The sequence below is a fragment of the Crassostrea angulata genome, chromosome 3 (genome assembly GCF_025612915.1).
Source record: "Crassostrea angulata isolate pt1a10 chromosome 3, ASM2561291v2, whole genome shotgun sequence".
Classification (NCBI taxonomy): domain Eukaryota; kingdom Metazoa; phylum Mollusca; class Bivalvia; order Ostreida; family Ostreidae; genus Magallana; species Magallana angulata.
The window spans coordinates 17167271-17191758 of NC_069113.1; the positions used below are offsets into that span (position 1 = coordinate 17167271).

General features: G+C 33.4%; 1 protein-coding gene across 1 annotated transcript in view; it reads left to right on the plus strand.

Moving 5' to 3' along the window:
- Positions 1–24488, plus strand: part of LOC128177826 (cleavage and polyadenylation specificity factor subunit 2-like) — a 70315-nt gene that overhangs the window by 40067 nt on the left and 5760 nt on the right. Inside the window, exons 10-15 of the mRNA XM_052844694.1 lie at positions 1554–1721; positions 9798–9901; positions 13616–13718; positions 16624–16727; positions 17052–17106; positions 19673–19706. Of these exons, the coding sequence (XP_052700654.1) occupies positions 1554–1721; positions 9798–9901; positions 13616–13718; positions 16624–16727; positions 17052–17106; positions 19673–19706 (568 nt within the window). The remainder of the gene's footprint in view (positions 1–1553; positions 1722–9797; positions 9902–13615; positions 13719–16623; positions 16728–17051; positions 17107–19672; positions 19707–24488) is intronic.

A 24488-nucleotide genomic window follows, 5' to 3' on the forward strand; every position in this document is an offset into this window, starting at 1 on the left:
TAGAATAATTGTTCCCAGTATGACTTTTCATCAGAACTTGGTACTAAAAAAAAATGAAACCAGATACAGGAATGATGGATTTCCTATCATAGAGTTAAAAAAAAGGAATCCTCAAGGCATCAATCTAAATATCAGAATAGCAAATGTATGGGCAAGTAATTGATAAAAAAATTGTAAGTATTATGCATAGGAGAGAATTGTGTGATTGATAGATTTACAGGGAGAATTTCCATCTTCTGCCATGACAGTTATGTATTGGCTGTTATTTGAGAGCAGATTTATGTCCCCCAAGTGCAATTCCACCCCTGAAAGATGTGATGATTGCTCTGCTTAAAACAGTAGACCTGTGATGTGAAAGATCTTTATTGAATGATAAAAGAAAAGAACCAGCTTTTTCACCCTCTGCTTCTGAAAGCATTGTTTAGTGTTACTGTAGGCAGAGGTCAATATCTTATACTTCTCATACAGGCTCTGAATGATAATGTCCAGAAATAGTCTGTATGGGTTTTATTTCTTACAATTTTGAAATTTGATTGAAAGTAAACAAACATGTTTCAACATGGATTTGTGCAAGTACCATTTTTTTTATTTTGCGAATGTAATTATATAAGTCTTGTTGATGATATGTTTTTGACTTGCAATATTTTTAAGGCATACTGTGGTAACATTTAAATTCTCGGGGGCAAATTTTCATAGATTGTGGGTTTTTTGCTTATTCGTGGAGATGTAATTTCGTGATGCACCGGTTTTCAGTTTCAGTAAGAATACAAACTGTTTCAAAATTTGTATTTGTCGAGGATGTAAATTCCATGAAAATTCTAATGATTCTACCAGTACACTAACCGACATTCTTTGAGTGTCTCTTAGTTTTTGCTTTATAAAAATGATTGCAAAAGCAGCGATAAGTAGATCGCCATAGAAAACAAAAGCTATATTGTACATGTAATACATTGTAAAAATATTTATTTTGCATTGAGTCTTTGTCCTGTTGAAAATGATCTAATGTGAAATGGAGTTGGGGCTGAGGGAGGATATACCAGTAGATTTATTTAAGTCATCTGGTAGTGAAATCATGTATGTTTTCCTCCTGTCTGGTCACATTAAAGTCATGGAGTGTAAAACCTGGATTAAGTCAAATTAAGTAACAGTGTCCAAAATAGAAGGAATCAATTAACTCTCAATATAATATCAGGGCATCTTGAATGTTATCTTAATTGTATGGAATCTTTTCTCTTGATAGTGCAACCCAACTTAGCATAGCATTATTGTAAATTTGTTGAACTGTTCCTTTTAAAAGAACTTATGCTGTATTCTGTAAGCTTGATTTTGAAAGTTTTAATCCATGTAGTAATCATTATGTGATTACATGTACTAATAAATGATCCTCAAAACTATAAAAGTTAACATGATGTAACTTTTCCCTCTGGGATTGATTTTCTAGAGGAGAACAGTTTATTATAAGATTTCATATTTTAAGCTACAAAAGTTCCTAAATAATTGATGACTTTTGTCATAAATGAAATTAAATTGATCCCTCTGATTTTACATTGCAGGTGGTTTTGGCGAGTGTTCCTGATTTGCAGTGTGGGTTTTCCAGGGACCTGTTCCTTGCCTGGTGTGGGAGTCCCAAGAACAGCATTATCCTCACCAACAGGACGTCACCGGGAACACTGGCTCGATGGCTGATAGACAACCCAGAAAACAAAACAGTCACCATGGATGTAAGCGCTACGAAATCAAGCCAAAATCTAGTGATCCTTTTAAGAATAAAGGAAATGAGTAATTGTAGGAGGTTTCTGTCTGAGAAAATTAGATATTTTTAATGTTATATCCTGAAATCTAGAGTTTGCATGTTTATAATGGTAATTATAGTTTTGTGCGTGATTGATTTGTTTTTCATAAAGCCTGTGTCGCAGCAGAAGGATTCTAATGTTGCAACCAAGTTAAGAGAGAGCATGCTTGGATAGCAATTAGTTGGCTAAAATTTTGATGAGCCCATTCTGAGTCTGAGTTACAGTATGGTGCATTTAGTTATGGTGACATTAAAATGTGGCCGTTAATACCAAGTTAATGCTTCTTAATTGAAGCCAGTCACCAGCATTGATATATAGGTGTTATTAATTTTCTCAAGGACATTTTTTTGAAAATATAGAAAACATCATATCTGTTATGCCCTTTATTATTTAATACTAATGAGAATTTGATGAGCCTTTTATATTTTGCTTTCTTCAAAAATTGAGATTCTAGTGGGGCCTAATCAGTTTTCTCTAGGGACATTAAAACGCCTTACAACAATCTTTCTGCACTGCAGCATCAGATTTTTGTCAACATGTTGATGCCTTGCATTTGAAAAGTAAGACTTTTTTCTAATTAAAAGAAAAATATAGTTAAATATAAAATGATTGAGTCAATTATTATCCCTTTTCGGTAAAATGTTGCTCAAATTATTTCTGTGTGTGTTAAAGCGGAAAGTAGATCAATGCACTCATTGTAATTGAGGAAATGTTTATAGTTATACTGGATTAGTCTTATCATGTAATTGCCAGCTTCAAAAGAATGTTTGTTTTTCTGAGGTTTTTGTTTAATGTCAAATCGATATGATGTACAAGAAGAAATAGTCCACATTTGAAAAAAAATATCCTATAGGTCGGATTCCTCATGTTAATCTGATGACAAGTGGGTCGGTGAATGATTGGTTTGGTTCTGAAGAAAATGTTAGCGGAACGTATCGCTGAATATAACAGTGTACCTTAGCATTGCTTGCACATATTTGGGTTAGTATCCTGTAAACAATGTAGATTTGTCATGCGTGATTCCATCCTTTCCCAATATTGTGTAGATGGGATGAATTTTATTTACCAAACATTGCTAACGGAGGCCGAGGCAGGTTGTAACATTACCAGTAAATGCATGTATCAGGATCTTTAGTTTAATCATCAGATGTTTCGCTGATATAAGCATGTCTGATTTGTGTTAATTTAGAAGGATGTTCAGCAGACAAATTTGAGGATTGTCAGAACTTTGAAACCTGTTCCAGTTATTTTAAGGTGACATATTCACCTTGTAAAGACTAGCAGACAAGGTTGTTGGCTTGTGAATGTGCAGCACTTAACGATAGACCAAAGGTTCTATAGAGATTATGATATCACACACATTGCATCCTGCTCATTTCCAATTATCAAAAGAATGTGATTATCTCATCTTTTGTTTTGCTGATTTTGCTTTAGAACTGACAGGAAAAATATCAGTACTGCTTTGTATTCATAATGTCTGACAAGTGTATATGAATATTTTTAAATCCAATAGAACTTTTCCACAAAGGATAAAGGTGTCTGTGTCCTTTAAAAAAGATTTCATTCTTTGAATCAAAATGCTGGATGCTTTTAAAAAAAAAATTACCAGTACTGCTTGAAGCAAGTTCCAGTAATTCCTTTTTAATGTCATTGTTGACTACATTTAGCAGATACCAAAGCTGTCCTGCTGTTATATCAAGATTATAACTAGTCATTACTACTATAGTTAAACATACAGAATATGAGCATGTAAGCATCTGACTTAGCTGTTCTGAGCTCATCAGTGAGCTGTTTTGAGCTGAATTTACTATACTCATTATTAACAAATAACCACAACACATAATAATATGCCTTGCATACAGCTAGCCGTGTACGCTGGACGCCATACAAATTTTATTAAACATTTGCTAGAGGTACACGTGTTATTTTCTGTCATTGCATGGACCCTGAGGTCCACGCAGAAAATATATAAGCGAGGTTGAACCGGATGCTATGGGGAAAATTCAGCCTGCGCATGAGCTAGCCTGGTTCCTGTGCGTAATGGGTAGCTCAGGGAACCAGGCTAGCACACGTTTATCTGAATCGGGATCGGGATTCCGTGCCATACGCACACATAAGTTCAAAGGCGCTGTAATTGTAAAGTTGTCGGTAAACAGTACAGAAACAAAGTATTCCTTATAAAGAAAGGATTGGCATGTGATATGAACTATCAGTATTATGAAATAGGTTAATGTTATGCCGAAACTACAACATGCATCAAATAGCATAACTTGCAATGTTTTGTTGTTTGCCGAATACACATGTAACTTTACTTTTGTAGTAGACGAGGCTAGAGAACTTCCCGATTAAATTTTTTGAAGCATTTAAGTATGATTGAATAATTATGTCACTGAATAGAAGTTTAAATCTCAAGAAAAATGCATCAAAATATAAAATTTTTAATTTACACAAAGCTGTCACTGCATAGTTAACAAAGGAGTGCGAAGTGTAATGTGTGCGCAAATAGTAGAATTCACCAAATGACTGATACTATGATACATGCAAACTTCATTCATAGATAGATCATAATTATTTTAGAAGTATGAATCCTTTAAATTCTGAGATAAAAAGTCAGGGCTATACATACATGTATACGTAATACAACGTACAAATTTAGTGGTTAAAAGCAGAGGGCTAGAGTCGGTGGAATCTCTGATAATCTTAAGGCTTTCACGTTTTCGTTGGAAACACATGCAAATGGTCCACATATTGTAGTCCTTTTTTAAAGGACAGCAACTTGTATGTAATATAAAACTTTTATATAACACCTTTCAACATTAAAAAGTAACCTCATACAAATAAAAATACTTTCATAACACCAAAAATGACCTTTCTTCTATAAAAAACATAAAAATAAAAACAATCTTATGCAAAATCGATCGAAAAAAATTTCTAGGAAACCTGTATTTGTTGCCAATGCTAAATGATGCAAGAAGGGTATGACAGACCTCACATATTACTAGGGATGTCAACAAGTACTTGAGTACTCGACTGTCGCACGGTCACAACGATCATCGACTGAAGTGTTCTTAGTCGATTACTCGTTTTAAAGTGAAAAAAAGGAATTTAAAAAAAAAATTTCATTGTAACGCGTCAGGTTTGGGACTTCAAATAAAAATAAGAGTTTTCTTTTCTCTGCTTCTTTAATCACGTTACACTCTGTTGAATCAAACAGGTGTCCCTAGTTTATTTTTAAGCGGCTACAAATTGATCTCTGTTGAATTTGTTGGTCAAAGTATTGTTTTGAATAGAAGTACTTAATATGCAAACATGTACTTAAAGAGATCAACTTATGGTTCTCCTAAACAGTTATTTATTGGATTAGATGTTTTTATTAATCAAAAATTTAATCATATAAACTCAAGGCATTTGTTTTTATAAAGTCATGAACTTTAACTGTTGATTTGGCATGGCACAGGACAATGACTTTACATGAAACAGGTCACATTTGATTTGCCTAAGGTGATATGGAGCTCAATTATGTGTAAGCGTCACAAGAAAAGGGAAAAGCTAAGACATTAGCTAACGGATATCTAGATAAAATGCTTTTTAATTTGTTTGAAATCAGGTACATCTATTAAGTGCGTTTTATCATGAGTTTTTACATGTTTATTATGGTTAAGATACGTTGTATGTGACAGTAGAATAAGGACACACAGTTTCAAATAAATGAACGAGTACTCAACTATCGCTCGACTAAAGGCTCCGATTAAGCACCTAAGCCAACCGATTAAAATTGACATCCCTACATATTACATATAATTTTATATTATTCTATTCCCGAAATAATAACATGGGAAAAACAAAGAAATAGTTTCTTTGGTATAATCGTGCACAAGCGGTGGCTAGAAAGTGATTTACTCTACTAAATCATAAAACATTCCTAACAATACCTTGCCGCCCATTGGTCAATATCGGACCAAAACAATTTATAAAACATTACTACCGTGAATACAACATTTTCCCACTATACGGACGAAACAAGGGAAAATACAATTACTGATCACTTTATTCTCCAGTGTTTGTTTTTCCATATGTCTTCTATCTTCACATTTTGAACTAGCTCAATTTTCTGTTGAGCCACTTTGCCAATTTCAACCAAATTCTAAATAAATTATTGATGGATGAATATAAAATTGGGATGTTTTTGGTGATTTTGGTCCATAACTAAAATAATTCAGCGAGTTGTAGTAACAGAAAAAAAGTTGAATGTTTAAGTGTCAATGCATGATGGATATGACATTAAATGGTGAAAGAAAATGATCAGATATACAAGGCCAGTGGAGTGACTAGGGTTAATAAAATTTAGATTTTTTTATGTTTAATTATGATGATACATGTGCCAACCATTTGTACTGGAACTAAAAAAATTGTGTTGCCAACTTTATGTGTTTGGGAATGCCATAATGATGATTAAGAATGATAAGATGTGAAAAAAAAATAATTGTGTAACATTAATTTATGTTTCAAAACTATGAGAATTAAGTCCTTAACATGATATGATATAGAAGACTAATTTTGTTCCTGACTGTAAGTTGATCTGTAGCCTCAATTTAATGTTACATCGTGACGGTAGAGGACACGGCCTGTGCTTGCGTGATTTTTATGTACGTTTATACCTAGCAAGGGGGTATACACAGTTGTGTGGGTAATTATAGGTGGATGTATGGGTAATAATAGGTGGAAATGTGTGAAAGCATCATCACAATGTGCTATGTTATACCGTAGTTGATTACCTTACACTAATTGTAGGACAGCATTTTGCTGATGAGTTGTCATAGCTTTCATGAAAAGTCAGTTGTTGGTCTTTCTGAATTCTGCAATTAAAACAAAAGACAAAATCAAAATAGCACATCTACATATTTATCAGTTTAATAAAAAAACCAAACAGTATTGTTTTATTTGATAAGACCCCAAATCTGTTCATATAAAGTATATACTTGTTTGCTATGAGAAACAAATTGCCACATGTTTGCAGGCCTCTGAAAACTTCTAAATTACTAATTTGCAAAATTCAGTATAAGTTAATGCTTTTTTGAAGCATATTGATTAGGTATAACTTTCTAACACTTATTTAAGGTGTTAGCCATTCATGACATTATTTATATTGATCTAATATATAAAACAAAGAGAATAAATAGGTACAGGTTCTCGCATTAAAATATTTACTTGCATCAACGAATAATGGGGTTCTGTAATCTTTTGAGAGAGAGAGAAAGAGAAAGAGAGAAATGCAAAAAAAAAGAAAGAAGTTAATACAGCAAAGTACATTGAAGCGTTTAATAGGGGCAAACTCCTGAAAAGTTTCTACGTAATGTTTTGACTGACCTTTGTCCAATCAGATCGTAGCTGGGCGGAGTTAAGACATTGTCGCTCGTGACTTGAATGAGAGAGAGAGAGAGAGAGAGAGAGAGAGAGAGAGAGAGAGAGAGAGAGAGAGAACTGAGTAAATTATAAGTGGTGCCGATCAAGAAATTATCATTAGTTATTAACTTGCAAACAAATTAATCAAGGTCTGAATATAAAAATTACATGTATATCTTATATTGGTATAACTTTAACGCGTTTTAAAGAACGATTGTGAAAATTTCTTTGGCCGCACGCCGTCGACAAAATGTACCTGTATAAGAATGACGTAACAAACCATCTAAATTTCCTAGCATGGAGGTCCAAGAATACGGGCATTAAATATTTTGAAATGCGAATGAATGATCACTTATGAATTTAGATTAAGTGAAAAGGAAAGGCAACGGAGGCGGATGCTTAGTGGAAAAATAAATCAATGGCGGACAAATTCGTCCAAAGGTAAAGAATGTTTCACACTGAGTTAGTATCCATGATGAAAGTTTTTATACAAAGTAAATTTACAACTTATGTTTAATTCCAGGAAGATTTGGCAAACTTTGATTAGGATACTAACGGTAACACTTGTAAGTTATAAATACAGTTTCTTAAATATTCGCACAGTCTTCGATGTTTGACATTACCTCCTCACATTACATTGTATCTATATATAGACATCGTTGTTCCCCGGTTAAAGAATTTAAAAATACTTCAAAGTTTCATATACTAGACCTTCATTTGTCACTTTATAGCTATTGTTGATAGATAGTTCGCTCATCTGCCTCATCTAGGCTATAATTTTCCCCATTATAACTCTCTCTCTCTCTCTCTCTCTCTCTCTCTCAAGTCACGAGCGATAATGTCTCAACTCCGCCCAGCTACGATCTGATTGGACAAAGGTCAGTCAAAACATTACGTAGAAACTTTTCTAGAGTAAGCCCCTATTAAACGCTTCAATGTACTTTGCTGTACTGGTAAAGAAAATTGACGTTACTTTTTGTGAAACTAATGTGAAAGTAAGGTATTATAGATTTAAGTTAATATGTACCATGACCCCTTTGGGTTTGAAAGGGTCAAATTTGAGAGGGTAGGAGTCTAATTTTTATGTTCAGAAATTTACATTAGGGAAAAGAATTGATCTTTATTTTGATTTTAAACAAGCCAACATGAATTATTTTTCAAACCATGACTAGCAGAGTCTACAATTGAAAACATCTAACAGGTATTTACTAGATAAAAAAATTCTTATAACAAGCTAATATTCATGTATAAAAATTTGTTCTAATTTTGATTCCCTGGATTTATAAAATTGTTCAAATGAGGGTGGAATTCTTACAAAGAAATATGTAGAAGAATGTTTTTCACCGTATAATGTTCAGTCAAAATTTGTAAAATTATAATACAAACTTTTGGCTATAAGGAAGCTAGTTTAGTGAAACCTTCTTGATCAGAGTTATGTCAGCTAGGCTGCCATTGTTGGTATGACTGAGCGATGTGGCCCGTGGGCCTCTTGTATATTACTGTTTATAACATTTACAAATATTTTTGATTTTCTTTATGGAACTAAGGGGTTGTGTATTTGTTGAACAATATTAACAGGATAAACTGTAACAAATAGATGTTGATTGATTGATGAAATATCTGATTCATTCAATGGTATGTAGGTCAGTGCTTGAGTGAATGCTTTCATTGACAAATAAACACATATTTTCAATCAACAGATTTCATGAATTGAGGCTTTACAGGCCGAATAAAATCTTTAATTTATAAACACCTTCGTAAATCTCATTTAAATAGCAAATTACTTCATTTATAACTTAATTATTATTGGAGAATTGGTGCAAAATTCCTGTTAGATGCTTTGTGATTAAATTAACTTCGCATGCAGTGTGTGAGGCTTCCTTATCTGTTTTATGCACAAACACACAGTATGTTGACAGATCAGAAATCTTAGTTGAAATTTCCACTCATTTGAACCAGAGGATAGATTATATTGTTTGAGATACAAAGTTTATCATATAATCATTTAATTTTTCCTCATTAATTTCACATTCGGGTATTATACCGGTTCGTAAAATGAAAAGGTCGGCTGCGCATGAGTATCCATTCTACACTGTCGGAAAGTCTGCTAAACAAGAAATGATGACTGATCAGTATATACCGGTATATCAGTCAAAATAAAAGATACATTTATGAGAATTTTATGTATCATTTTAAAAATTAGTAGCCACTTTGTTATAAAATATCAAGATAGACTTAAGAATGCTGGATGGGTGACAAATTATTCAGTTCTCCCTTGAAATTACAGAATTGTCAGATATATTTTTTGCCATGAACTGTCATTTAGTATGAAAAATTCTAAACATTTTAACTTTCAAATTTGAATGTTTTTTCCATCTTTATATAGAACTCTTCTTCTCAAGGAAACTAATAAAGTCTTAAAATGGCCACGGACATCCTACCCTCTTAGATACAGATTGTTTAATAATATAGCTTTCTCTGTATGCATTTACCATTATATGGTACATTTGTACTATCATTTTGTTCTTACTGTGAACAACATTCTTTATGTTCATATGTACCATATATGCTAATGACAGATCATTTTGTTACTGCATCTAGATCAGGAGAAGAGTAAAGTTAGAAGGAGCAGAACTAGATGATTATCTGCGGAAGAGAAAAAACAAAGAACAAGAGGAACTGCGAATCAAGAATGAACAGAAGAGGTGAGAGATTATAAAAGAATCCGTAAGGGAGAACATGAACAAGGTATGACATCTCAGGCTATGTAAGGGAGAACATGAACAATGTAAGGGAGAACATGAACAATGTAAGGGAGAACATGAACAATGTAAGGGAGAACATGAACAAGGTATGGCATCTCAGGCTAGGGTTCTTATAAGACATACTCTCAGCTGGTATTTTTGGATTAGTGAAATCTTGGGTTAACTAAAACAGTTTGCAAAGAAAGCCATAGTGAAAAAAAGTGCCGAATGCTGTACTTGTAGTATACTTAACAACTAGAATAAAATCAGTTGTGGGAGTTATCTTTGTAGTAAGGCAGTGTTTTGCAAGATTCCATGCTTTGAGTGTGTAAGAATTAATCCCAATGTGGACCAGCAATTTGTGTTTGCTCAGTTAAAGAAGAGTTTAAGACAGGTGGAAGAACTGATTGCAATCATGTTGAGATTGAAAGAGATATTAAACCTATAATAGATCTATAAATGTCTTTTTTTTAAAGAGGGAAAAATCTGTTACCTATTGAATTTTCTTAAAAGATAAGAAAATCTCAGTTCATTACCCTCTATATCAGTATTGGGTTGTTTACATGTAAAATCAGATTATATTTACTGGTGGCAAATAAATTAACAATGTATATATATTCATGTGCCAATGTAATGAAATGGGAGAGAATTGAAAAATCAATTGTTACTATAATTGGATTTGTTATTACACATTGTAATCAGAAAATTTAATGTACATGACCTGAAGATGAAAATTTGATTATTTATGAATTGCTGTTGTTGAACTTGAAGCGTTCCCCTGCTGTAATCACCGGGAAGGTTAAGAGCTTGACATTTGGATATAAAATCTCTTAGGAGAGGATGTGTGTTCACTATATCATGACAACTTTGCTTGTTTGATAACATACCTGATTACACACTGTATAGCAGGTTAGGAAGTCTGGATGGTCAACCAATTACCTGTCAGATCTCTACCTTAAAAATTTTATTTTGACTTTTTTAGCAAAAAAAAATTCCAAAGAAAAAGTCTGTTGACATGCTATATGGTACATACATTACATTGTTAGACAGATTTTGATTTGATCTGATTAAGATAAAGTGAAATACTGATGAAACAGAAATGCATCTACTGTAAACATGTTTATATAAACAGATAACAGTAAATATAACAGTCATATTAAGTCTATTAATGAAAATTGAGTTTCATTCACAAAACACTGAATTGGGGAAATTCTCAATAAAATTTAATGGTTGCAATACAGTAGAGAGTATTAGTGCCTGCAACCATTTAACCTCATTCTATTATTGATTAAGAATTTTTTTTAATTTTGTGATTTTTAATAAAAATTGGGGGAGAATGGGGTTGCCAAACAGTAGTAATTAAAAAAAAACTTGTAAGATCTTTTCGTAAATGAAGTCATTACCTATTACTTAATAAAAGAAAGTGTCTTGCAAAGGAAGGAAAAAGGAGAAAATGTGATAGTTTCTATCAAATGTCATACTTAATTAGGAATTTTACAAGAGCTAATGGCCTTTTGATGTTCAACCGGGTAACAAAGCTTTAAAAGGAGAAATCAAGGAATGATTTGTAACCCTTTCAGGTAGTAATTTTGTCTTGGAAACACTTGTTTTGAATTTGCAATTTGTTCTCAATAGTCAATTATAAAATGACTATGGCGCCCCATTAACAAAACATCTACCTGAAGTCATTTAAATTGGGGGATGTTAGAAGTCTGATATGCATGCAGTTTTAAGGACATTGAGGAAGTTTGAGACATTAGCTTAGTTGTAACTTGAATGATTTGTTAAACCAGTGGGGCTTTCTATGTATAATTGCATGCATTTGAAGGGTGATTGTATGGTACAGGTATGAGTGGTAAATCATGTATGTCAGACTGGCATGCTGTAATTTCAATTTGTATGACTAAATTCATGAAGCTGTAGTTTTTTGCACAGTGTCAGAGTTCCATTTTGAAATACCAATTTTTTTGTACTCCATGTATATGGCTGCATGGTCATAGAATTTTTCAATAAAGTCCATTTTGCATTGGATATATACTTCCGTCATTCCCTTCTTAAATTCCTCCATCACACTAATGGCTAAAACTCAGTGAGCTCAATCAGTATCAAAAAAAGATTTGATGAAATTTTTTAAGAAAGATATACTGTAAATTGACAAATAATCACAATGGTTTTAATTTCACTATGCTTGCGGTTTAATATTTTCCTGCGAAATTAAACCCATCGTGAATAATATCATTAGTTTTCAAAAACGTTTCAATGCTTATATTCTGATCAATGGATTTTTAAGCAGAGTGGTACTTTAATAGAAATCATGAAATTTTAACATCATGGAATTAAAATGACTTACAGTATACACATTGGTGCAAGAGCTTCCACTCTATGCTGAAATATTTAGACCTTTACCTTAAGTTTGACTTTAAGGCATCACTGTTCTTTTTTTTATTTTCTTAGTTTCAAAGAAACTGTTAAAAATGTTCATCGAAGCTTTAAAAATGACACCTATGTGTAAGGGCAATTCAACTGTATAAAGATGTTTTGACCTCAACCTTTCCTTTGACATTGACTGCAACTGTTCCTTATTTTGCTTTCAGGTAATCTTCCAGGAAACTGTTCAAAATATTTCTTTATTGATTTAGAATCTACATTATTGAAGGATGCTTGCATAGTAATCTCACAAATTGAAGCATTGTATTTCTTGAGAAGATGATCTGTAAACATATTTTCTATACATTTTAAACTTTTAACCCCATCTTGGACCCAATTTTTGTCCAGGGGCCACCTTATTTTCATTATGTATACTAGCTTTTGGGTAAATATTGATATTTCTGGTGTAGTGGTTCTCGAAAAGAAGATTTTAAAACATTTTTCATACGTAATTTATGTTAAACTTTGAACCCCACCTGGGGCTCCAGTTTTGGTCTGAGAGTCACGATTTTTACAATGTAGAATCTCACTATATAAACAAGCTTTAGTTTAAATATTGGCATATCTGGTGCATGGTTCTTGAGAAGAAAATTTTTAAACATTTTTCCTACATATTTCTATGTGTAACTTTGAACCCACTTCGGGCCCTTATATTGTCCAAGGGTCACGATTTTTACAATTTAGAATCTTCACTATATATACAAGCTTTGGTGTAAATATGGGTATTTCTGGTGCAGTGGTTCTTGAGAAGAAGATTTTTAAAGACACACCCTCTTTACTCACTATTTCACAATTATCTCCCTTTTAAGAAGGGTTATGCCCTTTATTTTCACAATTTAAAATCCCCTTACCATAAGGATGCTTTGACCAAGTTTGATTAAATTTGGCCCAGTGGTTTTAGAGAAAAAGTCAAAAATGTGAAAAGTTTATGGACGGATGGACAACAGACAACTGGTTATCAGAAAAGCTCACTTGAACCTTCAGTTCAGGTGAGCTAGACACATAATGTTAAAAAGCAAAACTAGAAGATAACTTATCAATAACATGGTTTTCAATGTCAAGTGCATGATAGTACAATAGATACTATTTCATGCAAAGGAATTTTGGTAGGCATGCATTTATATTCAGTGAGTCTTTTAAAGTGTTCATCTATATGTGAAAGTTTTAGATCCTGAGCGTTATATACATGTAGCTAGTCATGAGAGCTGTAGGTTGATATGATTGTAATTTTCGTTATTACAATAACAGAGAGCTTGAGGATGAGTCGAGTGACGAGAGCGAAACAGAGATGGACACGGACGCTCAGACGGTGACCAGTAAAGGCAAGCATGACCTGATGATGAAGAGTGAGGTCAGTATGAACAGAGACAGCCATTACAATCCTAAATCATGGCACATTTTGCAGTGTATTACTCTATATAACCAAACACAATATAATACCCTGTTTTTAAGGCTTTAGATTATTGGTAGAACAATACACCTTATGTAATCCTAACAGACATAATTTGCTGTGTAATTATCTAAATAAGCACACTATAACTCTCTTCGTAAGGCTTAATTTAGACTATTACTTAACAATGTACCTTTTTATTCCCAATAAATACTATAGAAATAAAGTATACCATTGAGGGAGTCAGCAAGATTCCAGTTCTTCAAGGGCGGAGCTGAAGAAAATAATGTTGCACGCTCTAGAGAACTGTAATCTTGCTGGCTCCCTCAGTGCTGTACCTAACCTTTTTTTTATACCAATACATTGTCAAATGTTAAATCAGGAAAAAAGTTTAAACTTATTACATGTAATTAATTTGCCATTTTTACATATTGTGGTTTGCTACTGTAAACTGGTTTCAGGACTATAGTGAACTAGTTTTTATTTGATAATGAATATTCATGATTTTCAGAGAATAAGCAAAATATATTGATTTACACACGGATACATGTATTGTAAAATAAGAAGAGATGTAATAAATAATTTGTGTGTCACTCTCATCAAACACAATTTTTAACTTCATTGAATGTAAATTGAAAAATATAAGACTCCAGGTCAATTTTACTGTCCTGAGGTTAGAGAGTATATGCCAGTTTAGCTTTGATATGTTTTTGTGCAATAAAGACAAAAAAGGCAGCACTGTAGCTATCTAATATGTCATCAGATTTCATAGAATTGTGGAGAACTATGGTACTATATAATAGTATAACCTTCAGAATTAAATCCAATGAAAACTAAGACACATGAATCCCCTGCTTAGCCAAACATGCTGCATCTATGAATGTATATTAATGATGCTAGCTATCTGCAACATACCAAAGCCTTAAGGTGGAATAACACATCATCACAAAATGGCTGACCGCTGATCGAAACGACATTTCGTTTTATTAAAAAGATTTAATTTATGGACTGAAACATGTAACTTTCTCCGTAGCCAAGTGGATAAAGTGTCGGACTTGTGATCCGTACATCCCAAGTTCGAATCCCGCAGGGGCTTTTGTTGTTACTTACTGGAATAATTATTTTAGATATTCATTTTTTATCCCAAACTGCAAATATTTCGCTTATTTGACATTTACAGTTTATTTATCTTTATATCTTTCATTATCAAAAAATTTCCTGTTAATTTGAGTGACTTTTTCTAGGTGTGTTATTCCACCTTAAGCCGACATGTCCACCAGATAAGCGGTTGGAGTATTATTAGAATTTAAAAAAAAAAATCTCCATAGGTGAGAGAAATATATAGACTTAAAAAACTAGTTATTATATAGGTTTTGTGTTCAGGTATTGGAGAACTTATCAGTACTTCACAGAACAAAAAAAGGTGGGATAAAATGACGACAAAAACGTGACTTTAATCCTATACTTATATTTGCCTTGTGCTCTTCTTTCTCCGATAGAAAAATAAAGCTTTACATCTTTGGACCTCTGACACTTTTGTTTGGCTGTATTTATATGGAGTGGCTTAAAAAATAAATAGTTATAACAGCTGTTCAGCTTTTATTATGACATAAATAAGTTACAGATGGGGAAAATTGTCAAGTTTTATTTGATAAGCCACAGTTAGTACTCTTAGGGTTTGTCTCAGGAGACATGTTTTATTGATTTCTGGCTTCAATTGCCCCTGTATTCATACTTTCAACTATTATCAGGATAATAACGAGACATATAGCAGTGTGATCTTTGATTAAGAGATAAGTAAAACATTATCCATGTCTTTTGGAAGTTGGAGCAAGGATACTGAATTTGAATGCCATTCAATACAATAATCTCATGAGCGAAAGTCCTTATATGCAGATGTTGATTTTGCTGATATTCCATACGATGATTTATTTATAGTCAAAGTTAGTGTTTATGCTTGTCACTAACCCTCTACTTGAAACTGCAATCAAAAGCCAGCTAAATGGCTAGTAATTTGCAATCAGTTGGCCAAAAACTTGCACTTTCTTTGTCTTTTTGGTTGTAGAAAACATGTATTGCATGTGGGACCAACATGAAATCAAAATAGTTTATATAAATATTGATGCTGTGAATAATATACTCAAAACCCATTGTGGGAGTCACATACAGCCTTGTTTTTCTAGTCAAAATTTTATCCTTGAATTCAACATTTTTGACAGTTTTTGAAGAAATTATAAAGGTTTATCATATTGATGGTGTCAACTGACATTCTCAAGAGAAGCACTATAAACACTGTCAGATATAGTATTGATAAAATCTACAGCAAATTTATTGAACTCCAGGGGGAATTAATATTTTCAATTTTCGTTGCCAATTACAGCAAAACTCGGTTATAACGAAGTCACTGGGACCTAAGAAATTACTTCGTTATATCCGTAATTCGTTAAAACTGTATAAGAAATTTATTAAATTTACATAGCTGGGGATCCAAGATGACCTGCTATATCCATGAATTCGCAATATCCGTGTTCGTACTAAACGAGTTTTACTGTATTAATTTAATACTATTAATACCACAGTCCTTTACCCTGACCCTTTTATGATTAAAGAGAAGAAACTTAAAAGTTTTCTTTCCGTTCTATATTTTGAATCTGCCCACTGTCAATGATAAGGGTAAATTTTGGCAAAATGTAAAAGATTGATGAAATTTCTGTGCTTGTTTACAATAATTATTACAAAAATTAACCAAATTTACAATTACAATGTAAATGGCAAAACTGATATTCATGTACTGTAACAGTACATGACCTTATATAAAACACAAAAATATCTATTAAACTAAACTTTAATTGCTTTCACTAAACAGGGTAAAAGTCGAACAGGTTTCTTCAAGCAAGCCAAGAAGTCCTATCCAATGTTTCCTTTCTCAGAAGAGAAGCTAAAATGGGATGACTACGGAGAAATTATCAGGTAAAAATTTGTTTTCTTTAAGGTGTGGAAATTTAGGATATACATAGTAATGTGAAATCAAACAAAATTAACATTTTAACTGAAGCAGAACATTATGACAGATGTTTTGGTGTCATTTTCTTGAAATGTATTACATTCAATCAAATTTCATCCATAAGACTAAAACCACGTAATGATCTAGATATATTTATAATTTAATCTTCACATATACTTATGATACATTTTAAAAGGGAAGCAAAAGCCAGCATTCTGTGGACTGTTAAATAATCTTCCGCCAGTTTCACACTGAAAATTGTTTGATTTAACTTTTTTCTTTACATGCAGACCAGAAGATTACACTATCATAGATGTTCCTCAGACAGACGAAGATAGTTCCGCAGTAAGGCAGCAGTTATTATATTAGACTGCAAAAAATTTATTTGAATTGTTTTAAATTTTTGTCTTTGACTAAGCATTGTTTTGACCAATTGATGAAAATAATTGCTTTTGATGGAGAATCTACTGGAAACAGTTTCCTTTAGGTAACCATTAGTTAAGCCCTCAAGGGCCATTGAAAAGGAGACAGTTTCCTATTTTGTCTTCAATAATTTGCCGTTTTTGAAATTTGATTTCAGGCAAAATATGGTAAGAATTGTTATTAGAGGTCTTTTAATGAGTTTTCAACTGCGGTGATTAATGTAAAAATATCTGTCTGGCAAAATGATCAAATTTGATACTGGTATTGAAGTCATTTAAGTTTATTTCATTTTCATTTCAAAATCTCTCTCTCTCTCTCTCTCTCTCTCTCTCTCTCTCTCTCTCTCTCTCTCTCTCTCTCTCTCTCTGAACAGTACACCATTAAATTTTGTAAATGTTAAGAAAAGTATGCTCTCAAGGGAAATATATTATGGTCACATAAAATGTGTTGTCTGTCTTCCCACTTTTTTTTGTTGCCGTCCAAGACTAGATGAAGACAATCTAAGGTATCAAGTTGGTACAGACATGTAAATTACCTGCAAGCTGTTTTATCAAAAGAACATTATTCAGTTGAACTTGGTAAAGGATTATGATTTCCTTTAGGATATTGTTGTACTGTGTCTGAGTTTCTAAAAAAAATCCTCATTGGTGATTGAGAGTATGAAATAAAAAAAGCTGTTTGTGTATTACCTGGGACTGTAGATGGTAAGAACCATGGTAAACAAGTCGGGAGAAGGGAGAGGTTGGATAGGATGCGGAACCTTTGTTATTTCTGGTGACGAGAAGTGCATGTCCATGTCATGTTAATTTTAAGTCGGTCAAATTTCCATCCCTTTTTGATCAATACATTGATTTTATTGAACTGGAGTCCAACAGTGTTTCTCTATTGTTTGTGAATGCAGGCTAATGACTTGTTTTTTTGTGAATGGCTATTTATAAATGCTTGCAGTCGATATTGTACATCAGTGCACACTAATTGGAAAGAGTAGAAAATTAATTTGGTCGACATCTGCAAAATTTATACATACATGGCACAAAATTTTCTCAGAGCATGGATAATGATAGACTGAATTACGAAAAAAAGATGAAAGGAAAATAGGCAAAGTGGTCAGGCTCAAGGGCATTTCCAACAAACTCTTTTTAGTAATCAGCAAAGTTGTTCAATGCAAAACATTGATAAATGCAGAATAATGCCATTTGTAATTGTCTCTAAAATCTGAATTATTCAAAAGCCAAGTCCCGTTTTGTAATTGTATGTCTGTATATATGTAGACATTTCACATTCTTAAAGGACTTCTGGGCATTGATAGAACTTAAGATTTATGGCCAATTGGGTAAAAGCTAACTTTCACAGTAAATTAGAAATAATTATAGGCTATCTCTCCCAGGTTACTGTCTCGGTCACTTTTTGACAAATTTTAATGAGAATACAAATACCTGTCAAGGAATTACGATTGAAATTGATACGAGGGGAAAAATCAAAGATTTCTTAATTGATCAACGCTTCATCTTTTTCTAAATCAAAGAAATTAATATCATGAACAAAAACAAATTTCTTAGGTTTGTAATGGAAAATGTCATCTTTTCTCCATTCAGAGGTATTCGCACACCTCGCACAATTTTTAATGTTATCATTCTGGCATCACATATATCGTTTGCAATGCAAAATTATAGATAGACTTTATTTTAAAACCTGAAGTGGTAGAGGGGGTGTTTCAAGACAGTTAATCTGGACTTTTTTTTATCTAGTGTATGAATATAATTTGGGTACAAAGGTCTTTATGATTATTGAAATGTTAAGCAAAAAGTGGCAGAAGCAGAAACCTGGGTTATACATGTAATATATCAAATTTGTGAATTGAACACGGTGCATATCAGACAGCTGAAAAGATTTACAACTTTGCTCCTTATGTATAGTACACTCTTGTTTCAGCTGTTTTACTCTCATACCAAGTGTTATATTTGATACTTTTGATGGAGTATGTGAAATTTTGCAACTGTATCACTTTTAGGTTAAAAATTGGTCAGGTGAAGAGTGTATTTATGTGTAATATTAGAAAGCTCCTGTCATCAAGTCCGTTATGTCTCCCACAAAATGGCTTTAAAATCTAAAATCTCCTGTACATATCAAACCAGTCTCCCATGCAGGAGACTTAAATCATCTGCAAACATTTTTGTCTACCCCACAATATATATTTAGGCAGAATAACCCTGGTAGTCGAGTTGGTATGGGGGATAGTCACCCACATAGCATTTTATAAAGGTTCACAGGTACAAATATAAATGAAATGTATGAAATTGAAAAAGAGAGTGGTGTTGATAAGGGATAGAACAATATGCTAACATCATTGCAGTGTATGACTAGAAAAGAATACAATGTTTTTTCTTGGGTAGAACATTGTTTGATATGTACATGCTACTGAGTAGATACTAGATACATGTAGTTTATTGTTTCCAAAATTTTTCACTTTATCATTCTGTCATTGCAGGAAAATGTGAAGAAACTGGATAGTGCAGTTCAAGGTGAGATTCAAGGTCGCAAATATTCTCTCAGCTGATGTTGATAAGAACTGAGGAAGAGCCGGGTCTCTCTTGAATTTAATTTTTATAGTGATCAGTCGATCTGTACATCAATCTTTCCATCCAAGATCAGTTTTCTGGAGCTTATCTTCTTTCCCTTTATTCCAATCTGGCTCAAACTTTACCCACAGAGTGCTTTTGGGTAAAGGGTGTGCAATGACAATGAATGAAGTTTCTAGGTCAAAGGTTAACATCATAGCAGAATTATGTGAAAAAACCTAGTCCGGATCATATAATTTCTTCCTTCCAATCAATTTGGCTCATACTTCACCCACAGAGTGCCTTTGATCAATGGATGTGCAGTGACCTTGAATGAAGTTTCTAGGTCAAGAGTCAAAGTCATATCAGATCACAAAATTTTTTAGAGCATATTAACTCTCCCCTTTTTTATCTGGCTCATACTTCTCATAAACAGAGCTTTTGGGTAAAGGGTGTGCAGTGACTTTTAGGCAAGTTTCAAGGTCAGATATGAAGGTCATAGCAGATCTCTTGTTTTAGTCCATGAATTATTTCCCATTGGCTTGATCTTGCTCATATTAAGGTAGGGCCTTGCCTTGCCAACCTGAAAATTTCCAAGTCATAGGTCAATATCAAAGCAAAATCCTCTGAAATGGTTTAATGTACAGGTAAGCGGGCCCCTTTGAGATGGTCACCATCTCAATGATGTATAGTTTATTCAATCACCTATGGCAATAGTAAGTGCAGTGTTACTATACAGACCATAATAATGTTTGAAAAAAGGACTGCTTTATGTATTTTGGTCTATGGATCTTCTTAAATCATTTAAAATTATGTTATTCAGTTTCTGTTTGTAATGCACTAATCCATTGGTGAGAAGAAATTTTTTTTTTGACATCACAATGGCCAGAAAACATTTCAATTTGGTTTTATTAGCTCACCTGAGCTGAAAGCTCAAGTGAGCTATTCTGATCACATTTTGTCTATCGTCCGTCTGTCTGTCTGTCTGTCCGTCTGTCTGTAAACTTTTCACAATTTCAACATCTTCTCAAGAACCACTGGGCCAATTTCAACCAAACTTGGCACAAAGCATCCTTAGCCTAAGGGGATTAAAATTTGTGAAAATTAAGGATCACGCCCTTTTGCAAAGGGAGATAATTAGGAATTTATGAAAATTTTCGAGGAATTTTCAAAAATCTTCTTCTCATGAACCATATAACCAGGAAAGCTGAAACTTGTGTGGAAGCATCCTCAGGTAGTGTAGATTCTAATTTGTGAAAATCGTGACCCCCGAGGGTAGGGTGGGGCCACAATGGGGGGTCGAAGTTTTACATAGGAATATATAGAGTAAATCTTTAAAAATCTTCTTCTCATGAACCATAAGAACAGGAAAGCTGAAACTTGTATGTAAGCATCTTCAGGTAGTGCATATTCTAATTTGTGAAAATCATGACCCCCGGAGGTAGGGTGGGGCCACAATGGGGGGTCGAAGTTTTACATAGGAATATATAGAGTAAATCTTTAAAAATCTTCTTCTCATGAACCATAAGATCAGGAAAGCTGAAACTTGTATGTAAGCATCTTCAGGTAGTGTAGATTCTAATTTGTGAAAATCATGACCCCCGGAGGTAGGGTGGGGCCACAATGGGGGGTCGAAGTTTTACATAGGAATATATAGAGTAAATCTTTAAAACTCTTCTTCTCATGAACCATAAGACCAGGAAAGCTGAAACTTGTGTGGAAGCATCCTCAGGTAGTGTAAATTCTAATTTGTGAACATCATGACCTCCGAGGGTAGGGTGGGGCCACAATGGGGGGTCGAAGTTTTACATAGGAATATATAGAGTAAATCTTTAAAAATCTTCTTCTCATGAACCATAAGACCAGGAAAGCTGAAACTTGTGTGGAAGCATCTACAGGTAGTGTAGATTCAAAGTTGTGAAAATCATGATCCCCGGGGGTAGGGTGGGGCCCCAATTGGGGGTCGAAATTTAACATAGGAATATACAAAGTAAATCTTTAAAAAACTTCTTCTCATGAACCATAAGATCAGGAAAGCTGAAACTTGTGTGGAAGCATCCTCAGGTAGTGTAGATTCATAGTTGTGAAAATCATGACCCCCGAGGGTAGGGTGGGGCCATAATGGGTGGTCGAAGTTTTACATAGGAATATATAGAGTAAATCTTTAAAAATCTTCTTCTCATGAACCATAAGACCAGGAAAGCTGAAACTTGTGTGGAAGCATCCTCAGGTAGTGTAGATTCTAATTTGTGAAAATCGTGACCCCCGAGGGTAGGGTGGGGCCACAATTTGGGGTCGAAGTTTTACATAGGAATATATAGAGTAAATCTTTAAAAATCTTCTTCTCATGAACCATAAGACCAGGAAAGCTGAAACTTGTGTGGAAGCATCCTCAGGTAGTGTAGGTTCATAGTTGTGAAAATCATAACCCCCGAGGGTAGGGTGGGGCCTTAATGGGTGGTCGAAGTTTTACATAGGAATATACAGAGTAAATCTTTAAAAATCTTCTTCTCAGAAACTAATCAGCCAGAAAAGCTGAAACTTGTGTGGAAGCATCCTCAGGTAGTGTAGATTCAAAGTTGTGAAAATCATGATCCCCAGGGGTAGGACGGGGCCACAATGGGGGTTGAAGTTTTACATAGGAATATATATGGTAAATCTTTAAAAATCTTTGTCTCAGAAACTAATCAGCCAGTAAAGCTGACACTTGTGTGGAAGCATTATCAGGTAGTGTAGATTCATAGTTGTGAAAATCATTACCCCTGAGGGTAGGGTGGGGCCACAATGGAAGGTCAAAGTTTTACATAGGAATATATAGAGTTAATCTTTAAAAATCTTCTTCTCAGAAACTAATCAGCCAGGAAAGCTTAAACTTGTGTGGAAGCGTCCTCAGGTAGTGTAAATTCAAAGTTGTGAAAATCATGATCCCCAGGGGTAGGGTGGGGCCACAATGGGGGGTCAAAGTTTAACAAAGGAATATATATGGTAAATCTTTAAAAATCTTCTTCTCAGAAACGAATCAGCCAGATGATTCTTTATAATTGTTAAAACTTTGGCCCCAGGACAATTCTTTGGCCTCACAAGAAGGTTCAGAGTTTATGTACGTTTATATCCCATATATAAACAATTGTTAAGGATCTTTTTGAGAACTGCAATACTCAACATATGATATGACTATAAAATCATCCTGTTAGAAAAGATGATTATAAACATAAGAATATCCAGGGGGGAAATGGATTTTATTTATACAGGATCAACATGTATTATTGTACATTGTCCAGATAGTTTGTATTATGACTCCATTAAGCTGATTTTATCATACCTATTGTTCCTCAGGTGAGCGATGTGGCCCATGGGCTTCTTGTTTTCATTTATAAGGAATATTACTCATCTAAATTTTTGTACCAAATGATAGAGAATTTATATATAAGGAATTTATTTAGTAGATACAGAATTTATTAGTTAACATTCTGTATTTAATTAATTCCTATCATAACACATATATTTTAATTTTGTGTTGAATGCTGTTTTCAACTCTAAAAGGAGGATCAAAATGTTTACAGAAATAATGAAGAAAGACCATACACTAATGATCATATTGTGATGTTTTTTGTTTACCTTATTAAGATTAATACAAACTTCAGAAGCATGTGTAAAAACGAAACATATTTGATATTTAAAATAAATTTTGAATTTAGCTATGAAGTTCTTGCCCAATACACACTGGAATGATTAAGAGTTTCTGTGCCTTGTGTGTTATCCTCTCTGCTTTAAAGAAAGTGTTGATTTACTATAATATATTGTCTTAGTTTTTACCCAATTCACTAGGTGTGAAACAAACCTGATATAAATTTAGGGTGCTCATAACCTTACAAAGTCATACTGGTAATTTTATTAATATGTATGAAGGGAGACAACTGGGGTATATGTTCAATACTTTGTATCACCCTCCTCTGAATAAATAGTGGTTAACAGTGGGGAAAATTGGGAGGGGGGGGGGGGGGGTTCTGGATTTTGATCAATTTTCACATAAATTGTTTAAATTTTATTTATGAAATCATTTATTCAAATTATTCAGAAAGCAAGAATGAAGCAGGGAATTCTGATTTTTTTACACTCTTGTTTCTGCTGAATTTGATTAACATAGCTTGAATTTATCAAACTACTTAGAAATCAAAGTAACTGTATCATATTTCAAAAAGAAACTCTACATTAGAGCTGTTTGGAAAGCTACAGACATTTACCATTTGTACATTATTTACTGTTGCCTCCAAAATAAGGATTACTGTAATCATGAAAGATACAAAAAATGAAGAAAAAAAAGGTTTAAGTCAAATGCATCATTGGATAAGATGACAATCTTGCTTTGTCTATTGATCTGGAGAATTCTGTGGAGGTTATTCAAATATTTCATACAGTTTTATATTGGTAATTCAATATCCTTGAAATATCTGTAATACATGTACTCAAATTTTTTAAAATAAATTTTTGTATTCCAAGTTTGACTGTTAAAACTTCAATCACAAAGAATACATGGAGTGTCTCCCTAGTTTCCGAACAACCCCATAGAGGTTATTGATCATTAAAGTACATTCAGCTTTAGAGTTTTCAATTGAATTCACCATTTTTAGCCGACTTGGAGAATTTATTAATGACATAAAGAAGTGCATGACCCAGCTTGTCAAGGTTTATGAGGAAAATAATGAGTATTTTTGTTAATGTGGGTATATGTTTGATGGCAATCTG